This window comes from Peromyscus eremicus, chromosome 22 (assembly GCF_949786415.1).
Source record: "Peromyscus eremicus chromosome 22, PerEre_H2_v1, whole genome shotgun sequence".
NCBI lineage: Eukaryota > Metazoa > Chordata > Mammalia > Rodentia > Cricetidae > Peromyscus > Peromyscus eremicus.
This window is the reverse complement of record NC_081437.1, coordinates 21217231-21232310: the sequence shown is the minus strand read 5'-3', so window position 1 is coordinate 21232310 and position 15080 is coordinate 21217231. Positions and strand designations below refer to the sequence as shown.

The window sequence follows — 15080 nt, the reverse complement described above, 5'->3', positions numbered from 1 at the left end:
ACCTTTGTGCAGTTTTGAGACAGGATTTGATTAAGTTACTCAGGTTAGCCTTGAACTCCCTCTGTAACCCAGACAGGCCTTGAACTTCCCATTCTTCTGTCTCCGCTGGGATGATAGCCCTGTGCTCCCAGGCCTGGCTTGGACACTATGTATCTCAAGGGAGACTTGGAGCATGTGTAGAAGAGGGACTCTAGCGTGGGAAGCAGGCTTAGTGCTCTGTGTGATCACAACAAATAGCTATTGGATCTGGAGAAGAGTCAAAGACAGAGCATCCTTAGTGAACATGTGTGCTAAAGGCTGTGTCCAGTCAGGAACCATCCATAGGAAGCTAAAAGGCACAGAGCCTGGCTCTGAAACTCCATGACACAGGGTGTCTTAGGAGAGCTATGGTCCCTGCTGCTGGGTACTTGAGAGGAGATGTGATGTCTGACCCCTTGGTGAAGATGCCCGAGGTTTTGTTCCCTGGCTAAGGGAAGGGCATAGGCGATTCTGAGACCCCTTCTGGTGTGATGACCCACCTTTTGTACAAGGTCTCTTTGCTCAGTTGCCAGAACATGAACAAGAGAGGGACGGGACATTTAGAAAACAGCTGGGCTTGTTCAGTCGGCTCAAGCTTCGGCCCTATTCCCCTCTCCCATCGCTGCCCCTTACCAATGCAGGAGACACCATCGTCAGCCAGCACCGTCCCGTGTTCACAGAAGCAGATGACTTTGTGGCTCTCGGGGTCCATGTGGCACTCGTCTACCTCACAGTGACTGCAGTTTAGATAATGCTTGATATTCACTTCCCCATGGCCCTCCATCACTGGTGACAAGGGGGGGGAGGGGTCAGTCTCAGGATGAACATGAAGGTTGATCGCCCTGTACCCTTAGGTCCTGACTTTGAACTTTTATTTCTGGCTGCTTGCAGTGGCTTCCTATGGTTTCTGTCCCAGGTCCCTCTGTTGCTTCAAACACGTCTCTGTTTGGGGAAGCATCTTTGGGCCCCTGGTGAGCAGAGCTGAGAGTGAGGATGTGTTTGTCTGGGTGTAAGTGAGAGACCTGTAGTCAGGATCCTGATGCTGGTACAGATGTTCTAGCTGCCCTTGTATCACTTTCTAGGACCTGCCTGCCTGGTGGTCCATTGATGGGAAGGTCTTTCTGTATGCTGTGAAAATATGTTGCTCTGATTGGTTGATAAATAAAATGCTGATTGGCCAGTAGCTAGGCAGGTGGGATAGTATAGGTGGGATAAGCAGACAAGGGGAATTCTGGGAGGTGGAAGTCTGAGTCAGGAGATGCTGCCAGCCGCCGCCATGAGAAGCAAGATGTAAAGATACCGGTAAGCCACGTGGCAAAGTATAGATTATAGAAATGGGTTAATTTAAGATGTAAGCTCTAGCTAGCGAGAAGCCTGAGCCAATAGGCCATACAGTTCATAATTAATATAAGCCTCTGTGTGTTCATTTGGGTCTAAGCGGTTGCGGGGTCTGTGGGACTGAGTAGGACCAGAGAAAACTTCAGCTACAGACCACCGTGCACCCCAACTTCCACAAAATATGAGATGAGCTATAGGAAGACTTGTGTCATAAAGTGGCCCATAGCCACGCCTTGGTGTCCTGACCCCATGTCAATAAAGTCCAGGTTTGGACTTGGGCGGAAGAAGGGGCTTAAGTCTGTATTATCACCTGGTAGAGGGGGTACCTTTTAAGGCCGGGGTGTACAGGATACCCAATGGACTGATGAAGGAAACCCCATCTTCCCCATCCATTTCGGGGTCATTGTTAGATGCTGCGTTGCCCCCTGTGGTAAACCAGAGAAGCGTTGAACCCCAAAAGGTGGGTGCCCAAGACTCAACACACATGCACATCAACAGGCATGCAGTTCTGGCCAAGGCTATGGGTCACTGGGGGGTGGGCGGCTATGGGGTAGGGAGGTGGAGAGGGAAAGGAGGTTCCAGGCACAGAGGATGTACTTTGGTTTAGCTCTGCAGGTGCTGGGTGTATGGGTCAATTTCCCCTCCAGGTTGGGGCCAGACCATCCAGGGGAATCTCTACCACACTGCTGAGACCCCAGTACTAAACAGCTTAAGTGAGCAAGAGTCTAGAAGGTTCTAGTCTCTTGAGGCTAAGGGTGCATCCTGGTGGCTTGGAGGAGTTACTCTCCGGACACTTGGGGATCACGATGGCACCTGGGGGAGATGAACCACTGTGCCTTCAGTCTCCTGTTCCTCCTTTCATATGGGGCTTGGTGATCTTGGGGCTCCCCTCCCCCCGCCCCGGGGTCCTCCCATCCACCCACAGCTTGAAAAGGAAGCTTGTGTGGTTAGCACAAGCGTTTTTTCCACACAGCGACAAAGCGAAACACAGATAACGAACATCACAATGCTGGCATGCAGTGTGTCCTAATCTGGGGGAGGGTGGGGGTATCATCTGCCAGTCTCTTAGCTGCAAACTCTTCCCAAGAAAGGGGGCGGGGGGGCGGTCAACAGCAGGCTGTTTGCTGCAGGACTGGTTGAGGTGGCTTCTGGGAGTAGTTCCCACCCGCCAGGGACAGTGCTGCTCTCTAGCAGCTAAAGGGGCAGGGCAGAAAACGGAAAGCCAGGAGCCCAAGAAACTGCAGATCAGTCTCTTCTACGCTGGCTTGGCCAGGCCCCCAAAAGGAGCTGTAGGGGCTAGAAGAGTCTGGTCTTCAGGGCCGCCTGGTCCTTGTGGTGGATCGGGGAGGATCACTGCTTGCTACACAAGCCTGGAGGCGGGACGCTGGCTCGGAAGCCAACACCCCGCCTCTGGCGGGCCCAAGCCAGGCAGAGAGGAGGGGAGCATGCAGTCACATCACAGTCCACACTGGGGCGGGGCCGGGGCGGGGGCAGGGGCGGGGAGGTGATGGGGAGGGAGGAGCCTAGGACTAAGAGGGGGGAAGTGTGACACCTAGAACACGAATCATCTTTACCTATATATCCTCCGCCTCCTCCACCTGAGGAGCACCCCCCTCCACCCCCTCCGAAACCCCCTCTTGTCTCCCACCCCCACTTCTTCATGGCCTGGGGGCAGGAATGTCCTCCAGCGGCACCCTCCAGCAAAGACTTTCCGGCCCAGAGCAAGGAAGTGTTATCATTCCAGCCGCCTCCACCACCTGCGGGAAGAAAGGAGACGCTTCTCTTGAGGAGCTGGCGGTGGGATTGGAAGGAGGATGGAGCTGGAGAAGTTGGAAAGAGGATGTGCTGGACCCTGGCCGGGGTTGGTGGTGGAAGCTAGGAGTAACATGCCGTTGGCACTAGGGATACCTCTGAGGCCACACCATGTGCCTACAGTTGTTGAGCCCGGTGCCCTGCTTCCTGGCTGGCCCCTCTAGGTCAGCAGTAGGCAGTGTACTCCAATAGGTATTTGGGGAGCACTGGGGACACGCAGAATGACGGTGGAACTTCTTACTGTATGGCTGCTATCACCTGAAGGTGCGCTTTCACCAGCTGTTTCCATCTGAAGGAGACCTGCCGCCCATTGTCTCTGTGGCCAACGGCTGGGCACCTGCAGGGTTGGGGCCCTGGGCCTTCATAGGGTTAATCAGCAAGCCTCAAGCCAGCAAGATAGCTTCAGAGGCAGCAGGGGGATGCCTGCCCCCCTTTCCCTTGATATGGGCATCAATGGGAACAGCTCCCATCACTCAGTGCCTTCAGGGTCCCTGGGAGATTTCTGGGAGAGGGTGGGGCTTTACCTGCGGCTCCGGAATTGCCGTTCAGCCCTAGAACTGAGGAGTTATTCTCCAGTCTCTCTGGGTGGAACGTGTCTGTCTTGGCCCCATAGGCCCTGCCGCCACCACCGGCTGCAATGATCAGGGGCACCGGCACTCCGTCTTTCATCTGCCCAGGGGAGACATTAAGAGATGGAGAGACTGAGCTGGGCATCCGTTAGGGAGACCCTATGCCCCAGTTTAAATGTTTCAGTTTCACGACTTGCAGGGCGGTGGGGTGACTTCTCCACCTGTGGGGGTCTGAGGGCCCCAAATTGATGTTCTAGTAACCCCCTCTGAGTTTCTGTATCAGTTGGGGTTCAGTCTGTGATGCAAGCCTAACTAGGGTACCCACCTCTTAGGTCACACATGAGCTGGGATGGACCCCTTCCCTGAAGCTCCTTGGAGGCCTTGTTGCTGGTGATTAGTGGCAGGTCTTGCTTTATCTTTCTGTACTCTGTCACCTCTTGGACCCCCCCACAAGTTCAAGAATAAGCCCTTAGCATCACCGTCTCCAAGGGGAGCACCCAGTAAGAAACTCTGCTTTCCGTCTGTAGCCTGGCTTTGACAATGTCCGAAAAGCCAGCCTGGCCCGGGGTGGACAAGGAGCCCTGAAGGCAAAGGCCGAGTGTAGTGTACCGGGATACCCTTTCTTGGGTAGACAAACCCGAACTCCCTCTGGGCCCTGGTTTCTCGTCGTTTACTTGACATAGAACACCCCAGGGGTTTCTATCTAGATTTGTTCTGGGGCTAAAACACCACGGCGGGCAGAAGCCAGTGCTTCATCTTCCGGGGAAGACCTCACCTTAAACACATAGGTGGCTCCACCCCCACCTCCTCCTCCTCCTGCCCACTCGTGTACGCTTCTGTTCACTCGGATCTCTTCTTCTATCACGTTGTTCTCGCCGACACAGACTTTCTGGATTAGTTGGTTCGCCTGTAAAAAAAAAAACGAAACAAACCACCTCATTGGGTTTGTGCCCAGGTCAGGGACCTTGTATCTTGTATGCTTAAGGTAGGCTCTGATCACGTGTCAAATAGCCTGTGATCGAATTGGGGAGACAAAAGTAAATAACTTGCAATGATCACTTTGAGCAGTGTTAGGAAAGGGTCCCAAGGCCAGCTTGGAGACAGATGTTATGAGAAGCGAGGGGATGGATTTCAGCTAGAGGACTGTCTGCAGGAGGTGGCTCCTAGTTGGGCTCTGGAGTATAAGGAGGAGGGTTTCAGCACAGAGAAGGACAATTCGGGTCATTCCAAGAGCAGAGAGTAGCATGACCCCACAGGGAAGGAGGTAAGGGGGTGTGTGGAGAAAGGCTTCAGGGCTCTCGTGCTTAGAAAAGTCTAGCTCAGTCCAGAGGGACCGGTTAGGATCCAGTGACTGCTGAGGAAGACCAGTCCCTGGGTTGTGAGATAGGCTGGAGGGCATGTAAATTGGGGTGACTACAGGCGTTAGATGAGCAATCAGGTCGCGGCAAAGGGGCCTTGATGGTGATCAGAGTTGGATTTGGGAGTGGAGAGTCAATGAGCGCGCTTTCTCTCTCTTCAGTTCTGGAGCACTATGCAGAGAATTCAAAACAAATACAGAACAAATAAACAAAACCCAGCAGTGGAGTTTTCACTCTCGGCTCATCTCTGTAAGTCATTTCTCCATCTTAGACATCTCACTCTTGTCGCCCAACATCCCATTTCTTCTTTCTAGAAATCGCCAGCACGTAGCCCCAGGTAGAGAGTAGAGTCCCCTGGCTGCCACGGAGAAGAGGGAGTGGACCTTGGAATCTGACAGCTACACTCACTCAGCACCACTCTGGGTGACTCAGTGGTCTTCAGGTATGGGATGGGGACAGTGACATCACACACTGTATGGTGATGTGCCGGCGAGCCGCTACCCCTGGGTGCCACACTTGTTAAGGATGGGTAGGTGGTGGAGTTAGGATTCCATTAGATTGACTTCTGGGCCCCACAGGCTCCTGATGGGATGTGGGAGTTGCTGGGACTGTGCCAGGATGTCTGTAACACTTAAAAACAAAACAAAACAAAACAAAAAAAACAAAAACAAAAAAAAATACACAAAACCCCTGGAATCCTGAGAGGCAGAGCCTACTGTGTGAAGAACAGTCATACCTGGCTTGGCCATGGCAGTTCAGATGAATTCTCTAAACACCAGCCTGACCTCAGAGGAAAATGACTTTTCTTTTGCTTAATGGAATAAAAGCCAATAAAACATCAAATTTTCATCAAAAGCCTCTACATGACCAGGCGGTGGACACGGCCATCCATCTTGAGCCATTCCTTACGCTAAAGTATTCAGGAGCGCCAGCAGTGAGTACTGGAGAAATTTCCAGATAAACAGACGAGATGCAATTTGTTTTATGGCACTTTGGATTTAATGATGGAAATAATTTGACATTTCTTAGAGGGGATTTAGTGTGCATGGAAAGTTCTGGACGGCTGGGGTAGAGCTCAGCATTTCTCCCCATGTCTACACAGCGATGCCCAGGGCTGTACAGAGACTGCTGGGACAGGAGTGGGTGGCAAGGGGCATGTCCTGAGTCCAGGGGGAGGGGGAAAGGCGGGGGGGGGGGCTGCTGGTTGAGCAGTACTTTAACGAGGCTCTCAGGGTCCTGGACTTGCCTCCATCTATAAAAGAAAGGGCTGTCTATCGTGAACCAGCAGAGCCGAAAAGACCCACTTCCAGACCTGTCTGCCCCTCTTTCTCTCCTCTGGCAGTCAGCAGTGTGACCTCCACATCCTGGGGATGCCTCTTTCTGAGAGAACTGATTCTGGAGACTTTGGATACAGTGTCGGGACATGAGGAGTGGAGCCTGAGGATGGCCTCTCTTCCATGTCCCTGCTCCATGTAGTCCTTCTGCCCAGGGCAGAAGATATTTAAGACATATCCATTCTCAGCTAGCATCTCTCTGACTTAGCAGCAGCCTCGGGGGGAGACAGTGCACATCACCTGATTCCTAGGACTCTCCCTGCCCCAAGTCCCTCCTACCTCCCTGGCTCCTTGTTAGTCTCTCTTCTTTTTCCTTCTTATCTCTAAATGCTGGGGACCCAGGGCTCATCCTTGGTTCCTCTTTGCTATCTGTATCACACCACAGGCAATCTGAGTCCGTTTGAGCTCTATGCTGGTTTATATCTTCCTCCCCTGGACCACTCATCTAAATCCCAGTGGTCTATCAGTGTTACCCACCTGCCATCTCCCGTTGTCTACTAGATTACCATAGTCAGTGTGCTTGACCTTGAACTCCTGATGCCCAGCTCAGTCTCTCCATCTCTGAATGTCTCTCCTGACCTTGCCACAAAATTTGCTGGTTTTTTTGTTGTTTTGTTTTGGCAATCTCACTTGTAATTGAGGCTACCCTGGAACTCAATACGTAGCTCAGGCTGACCTCACAACTTGTTGGGATTGCAGGCATGAACCCAGCCTAAGCTGCCCCCCTTTCGCAGCATTCTCTGGCAGGTGACGGCAGCTGTTCGGTCCTTAGAGTCCCTCTTGACCTTTCTTTCTCTCGGTTCCTCATCTCATCAGGCAGGATTAGCCCTTTTGAATTTCACATTCCAAACATGCCCAGGCTCCAGTCGCTTTCCACCACCTCCACTTTGACCACTGTGGTCCAAGCCACCCCACAGCATCTCTTGCTGGCTGAATGCAGTAGCCTTTGAATCTGGTGCTTGGCTCCTTGACCCTGTGAGATCCAAGCTTCATGGTGCAGCTACAGCGAGACTTTGGAAGCACATTCCGTTATATCACCATTTGGCTTTGAGGATGTGGGAATGTATCATTCCAGTGGCCTGGCCCAGACCATTTCCTTTGCCCTTACCTCTTAGCTACCCACTCGGCTCCTCCCCTCATCCCCTCAGGTGTCCAGACACACTCCCACTTCAGGGACTGGGCGGTGGCCAACTCCTCCTTCCCTTGCTAGAAGGGAAGTGCCTCTTGTGTGTAAGGATCTCCCTTGTTCAAGGAATGTCCCAGTTTCTTAGAATGGTGGATGGCACACACAGGGACTCAATGCGTGTTTGTGGAGTCAGTTTGAACAGACAGAGGACTGTCTGGCTCATGCACTGGTCTTCCGGGTGTTTGGTGGGTGAGAAGACAGGGCTTGGCAGTTAGGTTAGTGACTTTATCATCTAGGGAGCAGCTGGGATTTTCAGGGTGTTTTTTGATGGTTGTGGCTGGGCATACTGCTGGTGTCCAGTGGTGGAGGAGACTGAGGTCGGTGTTAAACACCATACACTGCTTTTGTGGAGGAAGCCTGATTTAGACCCCCATGCTATGAGGCAAGGTCTTGTAGGAAATAAGCACTCTCTGTCCCTATGTCTCTGTCTCTCTCTCTCTCTCTCTCTCTGTGTGTGTGTGTGTATGTATGTATACAGAGGCATTTTCCAGCAGCTGGGGCCAACTTCCTGTACCAGGAGCTTAGGATGGCCAGGCACCAGGTAGAGAGCCTCCCACAGACATGCAGTTAAATCAGCTAAACTATCGCTCAGTTCTTAGAGCTCACTTCATTCTCCTTTTTTTTTTGTTTTTTGTTTCTAGTGAAAACTGGAGGTGGAGATAATGCCTGAAGACAGCACGTCCTTCTCTCCTAAGGACCCACGGCTTTTCCCCCATGCCCAAGTATGCCTGGCATGCCTGGCCCGACCAGCAGAGGACGCTTCCCCCTGCTCACGGCTGAGGTGGCCTCCTCCTGCCCTCTTGGGAACTGCTCCCTGTGCATCCACAAAGTTTGAGAACAAGTACGTTGATTAATAAGAATGATAAAGTGCAGCAACCTAGAGGAACAAGTAGATTACAATTGAATTAAAAAAATAAAAAGGACATAGTCCTGTGAAAAGACATAACTGATTACAATCCAATCAAGTGAAAGTCCCTTGCAGAAGTCAATGCAATCTTTCTGCTTAGATGAAAGAATTACATTAGCACTCAATAAATTCCTGTGAAAATTACAGCAGCCTGTAATTTAATGACTTAATATATTATAACAGCCTGCAAAATCCTGATTATAGTTCCTAAATAAAAGTTGGAGTTGGAGGCATTTCTCAGACAGGTTGTACCCACCAGGCTCAGGCCTCTGGTGTTGTGTTAACGCCTGGAGGAGTGGGGGTACCAGGAGACTAAGCTGCTGTGGCTTGCTGCCCCCTGAACTCACAGCCCATCCCTTGGCTCTTGGGAGCTGAGTTTCTTTGTGGAACTGAACTGCTTTCTTGGTAGACCCTGTTCCTCCCAGGCTGCTGCTGGGACAACTCTGGGAGAAGGTGTTGTGCCGGGCACTGGGATCCAGCAAAGCTGTGCTTCAGGGGAGGCTTTGGCCTGACTCAAGCAGGATAATCTGCCCTCCTGGGACACCTCAGTTCCTGCTAGCCTAGCCAGCACCGCCAGGGTCTTGCCACCCCGCTAACACCCCCAAGGCAAGAGCCAGATAACTGGGGGTGTCTGAGGCTCCCATAGCTGCTGTCTAGTTAGCCTCACTGTCCTGTTCTGTGGGTCACTTTTGACGGCTCTGGGCAATCTCAGCTCCTGCTGTTGGACTTTGACAGCTAGACTCCCCAGTGGGGTCAGAAACACAACGCCAGGCTGTCTTTGTGACCACAGAGGCTCGCCCAGCGATGGGCTAGCTAAGTGGAAATAGGAAGAAGATCCTGGAAACAAGACAAGTGTAGGATGCAGCCAAAACAAATGCTCTAGAGTTCTGGGCCACTTTGTGAGTGACATTGGGCAAGTCCCTTCACCTCTGTGGTCCCCCCCTTCCTCATTTATAAAATGGGAGTGTAAAGTTTAATCCTGAAACGTCCCCCACAGGCTTATATATTCTGAATGTTTGTTTCCCAGTTGATGATGATGTTTTGGGAGGGTGTGGAGTGTTTCAGGGGTGGGAAGCAGGTCATTAGGGATGGGCCTTGAAGGGTTTACTTGTCCCTGGCTCTTGCCTCTCTTTCTCTTTCCAGACTTGCTGCTTTGAGGTCCTCCCTGCCTTCTCCATGATGATGGACTGAGACCCTTTGAAACCGTGAGTCAAAACGAGTGTTCTCTTCCCTTCCTGTTTCTGGCCCGTAGTTTGTCAGAACATAAAATTAACTGATGAGAAATGGGCTACCAGCATTCTGGCTCGGTCTAGTCTATGCTTTCAATTTTTTTTAGTTTTAATAACATAAATAATATATGAAGGCATTCTTTCTTTCGCTTTTTTTTTTTTGAGTTAGGGGTTCCTGTGTCCCTATACCGCAGGCTGACTTCAAACACCATTCACAGCCAAAGATGACCTTGAATTTCTGTTTCTTCTTCTTCCATCTCCCAGATGCTGGGATTACAGGTGTGCTCCACCATGCTCAGGAGAACAACAAACCTCGTGGAAGCTAGGCAAACACTCCACCAACGGAGCTACATCCCAGACCTGAGAATATTCTTTTTGTGACGATTTCAGACATTATTTGCAAGGCACCCCCAATCCAGTCTCCTCCCAAGAAGTGTAGCTACTGAAGCTGTATTTTTTTAGAACATTTTTTGGGCACTTTTATGTACACTTACAAGTGGTCATATGTCTGATTTTTGAGTGAATGTAAAGTCTTTTCATTTTTTTTCCACTATGCATGAAAACATGATTAAATACAACAGTGCGTCAGCCAGAGCCGACAGAGGGGGCTTCTTCTCCTACTTCTGTGGAGAACATCCACAGAACTTAGATAGGATTCAGACCTTTGGCTTCAAGTCAATCATGAAACCCAAGCTTCAACTGTGGCTCAACATGGGGTTATAAAACAACAATAGGCCCACGTTCCCTGTGTCTTCAAGCACCAAATGGCCCCAGAAAAGGAGGAGAATTCACTGGTAGAGCTGGTGCAAGTCTTTGAATCCCCAGAAGGATCATTGGGGGTTACTGTCCTCCAAGAAGCCACCCTCACTTCCCCCGGGGCTGGAACATGCCCTTCCTCTGAACACTTACCCTGGGACAGGCATCCTCCCCTTGCTGGCCGACAAGGATGTACAGCATGTCATCCTTCTCCAGGTTGAAGATGCCCAGGACAGACACACCATGGGACCGCATCATGGTGTTCTTGCCACCTTTCCCACCAGCCGCTCCATAGCCGGAGATGCTGCAATACATCAGAACGTGATGGCCCCCACTGTGGTCGGAGACTGATTCCCCTGCCCCCTGTCAACCTGTGGGTTTTCAGGGGCCCACACACCGCCCCATCATGTCTGAGAGTTCCTGTCCACACAGCCCCATGAGTTCAACCAGGAGGGAGATCACTCCCCACTGCTGGGAGAAGAAAGCAGTCAGGGGTGGGGGAAAATGGAGTTACTCAGTCACAGAGCTAGGAAGGTGAGGGATTAGTCAGATGTTGTAGAGAGTGAGCAGGGAGGGAGCCGGGTTTAGGAAAGGGTTGAACACTTCAATTCCACTCAAGATGGGATTTCTTAGCCCCGAATCAAAAGACTCACGTGACCCTAGACAAACAACCTCCCTGTTATGGACGATGAAGGAATTCAGCCTTGAAATCCTCAGGGCTGGTACACAATAGGCACTCAGCCAGTGTTTGACGTTAATGGATGTGAATGGTGGTAGTAGCTAGCAGTCACTGGCTTGGTACAAAGTTTGGAAGTCTCTCCTCAGGGGCCCAGAAACAAGGAGCATCATCCGAGGAGAGCGTGCTTATGAGCCCAGACTGCTTATCCCACCCCAGCCATAACTCCTGGAGCAATCTGTGCAGACCACAAACAACTGATCACCATGAAAATGAAAACCGATCGCGGGGATGTGGGATTAGATCTGCCGCCTCTGAGATGACTGAGATGAAGTCAGTCGAGGATGGGGGAAAAACTCAATTCATGAACTGTGGCAGAGGGATGGCATGTCTTGAAGACAGCCAGCCTACCAGCTGACAAATGCTAACAAACGCCTCCCCGGAGAATGGTTACCAGGGGCTCAGGGAGGTTCTCATGTCTCTGTGTGTTGAGGTGGAAGGTCCTGTAAGAAAAGGACAGCAAGAGATGGAAGACAGCGTTGTCCACATATACAATGGCTTCTGTAAACAGCCCATGTTCTGAACATGTGGAGACCCCACCCCCCAAGTCTCTCCCAGGGTACAGTCCAGGTCCTTTCTGCAGGGACAATCCTGGAGACGGGCTGTTTTTGAATGCAACAGACAAGAACATGGGTTCTCCATGGAATGCAAATGGATTCTGGCATGCATGGTCCAGTTGGCTACTCAGGCACCTGCTTGAGTTTATTAAATGCTTGGGAGTGGCATGAGGCTTCATGGACGAGAGAAGACCTGAGATGGGTTCCAGGCTCTGCAAGAGCTTATGAAGAAACTGGGAAATGCACACAGTGATACAAAGGGAGACCTCACCGTAAGGGTGGCTCTCTTGTGGAGGCAGCTGTGGGGCTCCAAGACCAAAGTTTGGGTGCCCCATTGGAGGCCCAGCCTCTTCCCCAGTAGAAGGACAGCCTCATAGTCTTCAAACCAACATGGTTGTTCAAAGCAAAGAGACAATGTAATGGAGACGCATGGGTGCTGTCAATTCCCACAAAGAGTATGCAGCATCAGATTCCCACAGCCAGGAGCCCCAGAGGACTGACGGGTGCCAGAGGTGGAGGTACCGGGGTGAACTGGAGCTTTGAAGTTGGCTTTGTGGTGGGGGTGACAGATGGGGGGGGGGACTCTCAGGCAAGACAGAAGGTATGAGTCAGGGCTTGTATGGTCAGAAGTGACGAGGAAGGGAGCTTGTCTGCTGTCCAATGGCAGCAGGTAGCTAGTGTGGGGAAGGGGAGGTTGTAGGTCTGGAGAAGGGAGGGAGCATGCTCCAGGGTGCCTGCTGAAAGGCATGCTGGCTCATGGTAGATGTGATTCATCTCATTTGAAAGACGGGCCTCAGAGAGATGAACCCACCTGAGGCCGCACAGCTGGCCAGTGGTGGAAAGAGGACCATTTCTTCTCCTACAAGGCCACTTCCTCTCCCATGTGTCCTGCTGGGAGGCATATGAATATTAACCAGGAGGGGCCCAAGAAGACCCTTGTACATGTCAGTTCCTTCTGACTGTCAGCCAAAAACATTCTTGATACATTATAAATGGATGAAGGAGAGCCGAGAAGATGGCGTAGCAGATAAGAGAGCTTGTTGTACAAGTCTGAGGATATGAATTCGAATTCACACCTCTAACCCCAGCACTGTGAAGGGTGGAGATAGGAGATCACTGGGGGTTTCTGGCTGCCCCCATAGTTCTAGGCTCAGTAAGGAACTCCGTCTCAGAAAAAGGACACTCAGTGTTTTCCTTTGATCTCTGCACATGAGTGTATGCACGTGTACGTGGGAATGCACACACAACCCCAACCTGAATTGGGGAGATGGAGGGGGGGCAAGAAATGGATGAGGAGTAGGCTGGGCATGTAGTCAGGCTTGTCTAGCACACATGCGCCCTGGGTTTGATCCCCAGCATTGCCTAAAGTCAGACATAGCGGCACATGTCTGTAATTCCAGCTCTTGGAAGGTGGAGGCAGGAAGATGGGAAGTTCAAGGTCATTCTCAGCTACATAGGTAGTTTCAGGCGAGCCCAGGCTACATGAGGTCCTGTCTCAAAAAAGAGAGAAAGAGACAAAGGCATGAGGACACCCCAAAAGGGGAGCTCATCAGTGGAAGGTGAGAGGGAGCAGAATTATTTAGCAAGAGAAGCGTGAACAGAAGACTGGGGAGTGGGTAATGTGGCTTCCAGAGAAGGGCAGTCTCAGGATGGGAATGTTCCCAAGGCCCCAGGTCTGTCCCTGCTTGCCCAATAGCTGTCTGAGCATGGGCAGACTGTCTTCCCTCTCTGCGCCCCAGTTTCTTGGCAGTATAAAAGGGAGGTAATGATAATATTGGCCTTGAAAGCTGATTTGTGGGGCTTGGTCAGGTTGCACAAAGAGGTCTCATTTCCACCCCAGGATGGGGTTGGCTTGGAAAACTTGAGCTGAAGTCCTTGTCCTGCTCCATCCATCCTGCTTACTGCGGAGAGGTAGGTTGTTGCACCCTGCTCATTCCTGCCTGCATCATTTGCATAGTCATTTGCATCAATCTGCATGCATTATGAATCATTCTGAACCCTTTCACATGTTTAAATTTAGCCAAATTATTACATTTCGGAAGTTGTTTGTTCCTGACTCCTTTCCCCCACCTCCGAGGCCTGCCTTCATATTTCTCCTGTGCTTCCAGCAATCCAAACTCCACCAGCTCCCTCCAGCTCTCGGCTCAGCTCTTGGCAGTGAGGTGGGCTGGCAAGAGCCCTGAGCTAGGAGCCACACACTGGCTCTAGTCCTGGAAGTCCTGGCTGTGTGACCTGAGCGAACCCCTGCTAACCTGTAGGAGCCTCACCTTCCGCTACTGAGGGGAAAAAATGAAGGCAAGGACCCCTGCCTCATAGATGTCTGGGACAAAGAGTGGGTTTAAAAAAAGCTATGAATCCCGAGGCATAGGCCAAGACTGGGTCTCCAAAGTCAATAGCAAAACTTGACCACCAGGTGTCTGATGGGTACTTACTCCTGGTGGTGGCCTCAGCCACACATTTCCACCGTGGGTTAGGGACTCAGTGTTTAGGGGATTGTTGAGGTCTTGGGGGCGGGGGTGGTCCCTTCCTCCTCCTCCTGAGGCTTGAAATCTCACAGCTTACCTTCCTTAATACTATAAGTCTGGTCCTGCCTCAGAGTGACATAGGACACCGTGAGAAAACCCAGGGCTTGCCTTTACACAAACCTGGAGCCAAATCCGAGCTTTGCTGCTCAGGTCAGGGAACATCTAGACATCGTAGTTCCTTCTCCTAGGTGCTGACCCTGCCCTGGATGATATCAAGCCACTGTCTCTTTCAAGTCCATGGCTGAGATGCCTTCCTTTTGGCCTTCTTCTCCTGGCTGTATCAGTCTGACTCAATAGCTGTGTGACCCTGGGTCGATTATGGTCCCTCTCTGGGCTCCTTTGGTAATATAAAAGGGAGATAATAATAATATTGGCCTGGAAAGACCATGGTGAGAATTAAATGATAATGTCTATATGGGACCTAACTGACTGCCAGAGGACAGTCAGTGAGTGACATGTATAGAGGTTGTTAGAGCACGCCCCTGACAGTCTGTGCTTTTCTTGGGGGTAGCTTTTGGGAAGCAGAAAGGAATGAACAAATGAGAATGGGGAACTAGGTAGATCAGGGCACAGCAGGGGGCCGTGGGTCCAATCCTGTTCAGTTTCACCCTGGGACCCTCCTCTGTGTTAAGCTGATAAAGCACGTATTGGCTCAGCGCTGCTGTGGCCTGGACTCTGTGAAGCACACCATGCCGAACCACGCCAGAATAATCACCACAGCCCCAGCCTCTGACATGCTCTCCCCAAACCCGGTA

The 15080-nt window shown here is 51.4% G+C and overlaps 1 protein-coding gene across 1 annotated transcript in view; it reads right to left on the bottom strand.

Moving 5' to 3' along the window:
• Positions 1-15080, bottom strand: part of Alk (ALK receptor tyrosine kinase) — a 513542-nt gene that overhangs the window by 32214 nt on the left and 466248 nt on the right. The window contains exons 13-18 of the mRNA XM_059248178.1: positions 10661-10811; positions 4513-4644; positions 3693-3837; positions 2931-3113; positions 1683-1781; positions 652-804 (exon numbers count right to left, since the gene is read on the bottom strand). Of these exons, the coding sequence (XP_059104161.1) occupies positions 652-804; positions 1683-1781; positions 2931-3113; positions 3693-3837; positions 4513-4644; positions 10661-10811 (863 nt within the window). The remainder of the gene's footprint in view (positions 1-651; positions 805-1682; positions 1782-2930; positions 3114-3692; positions 3838-4512; positions 4645-10660; positions 10812-15080) is intronic.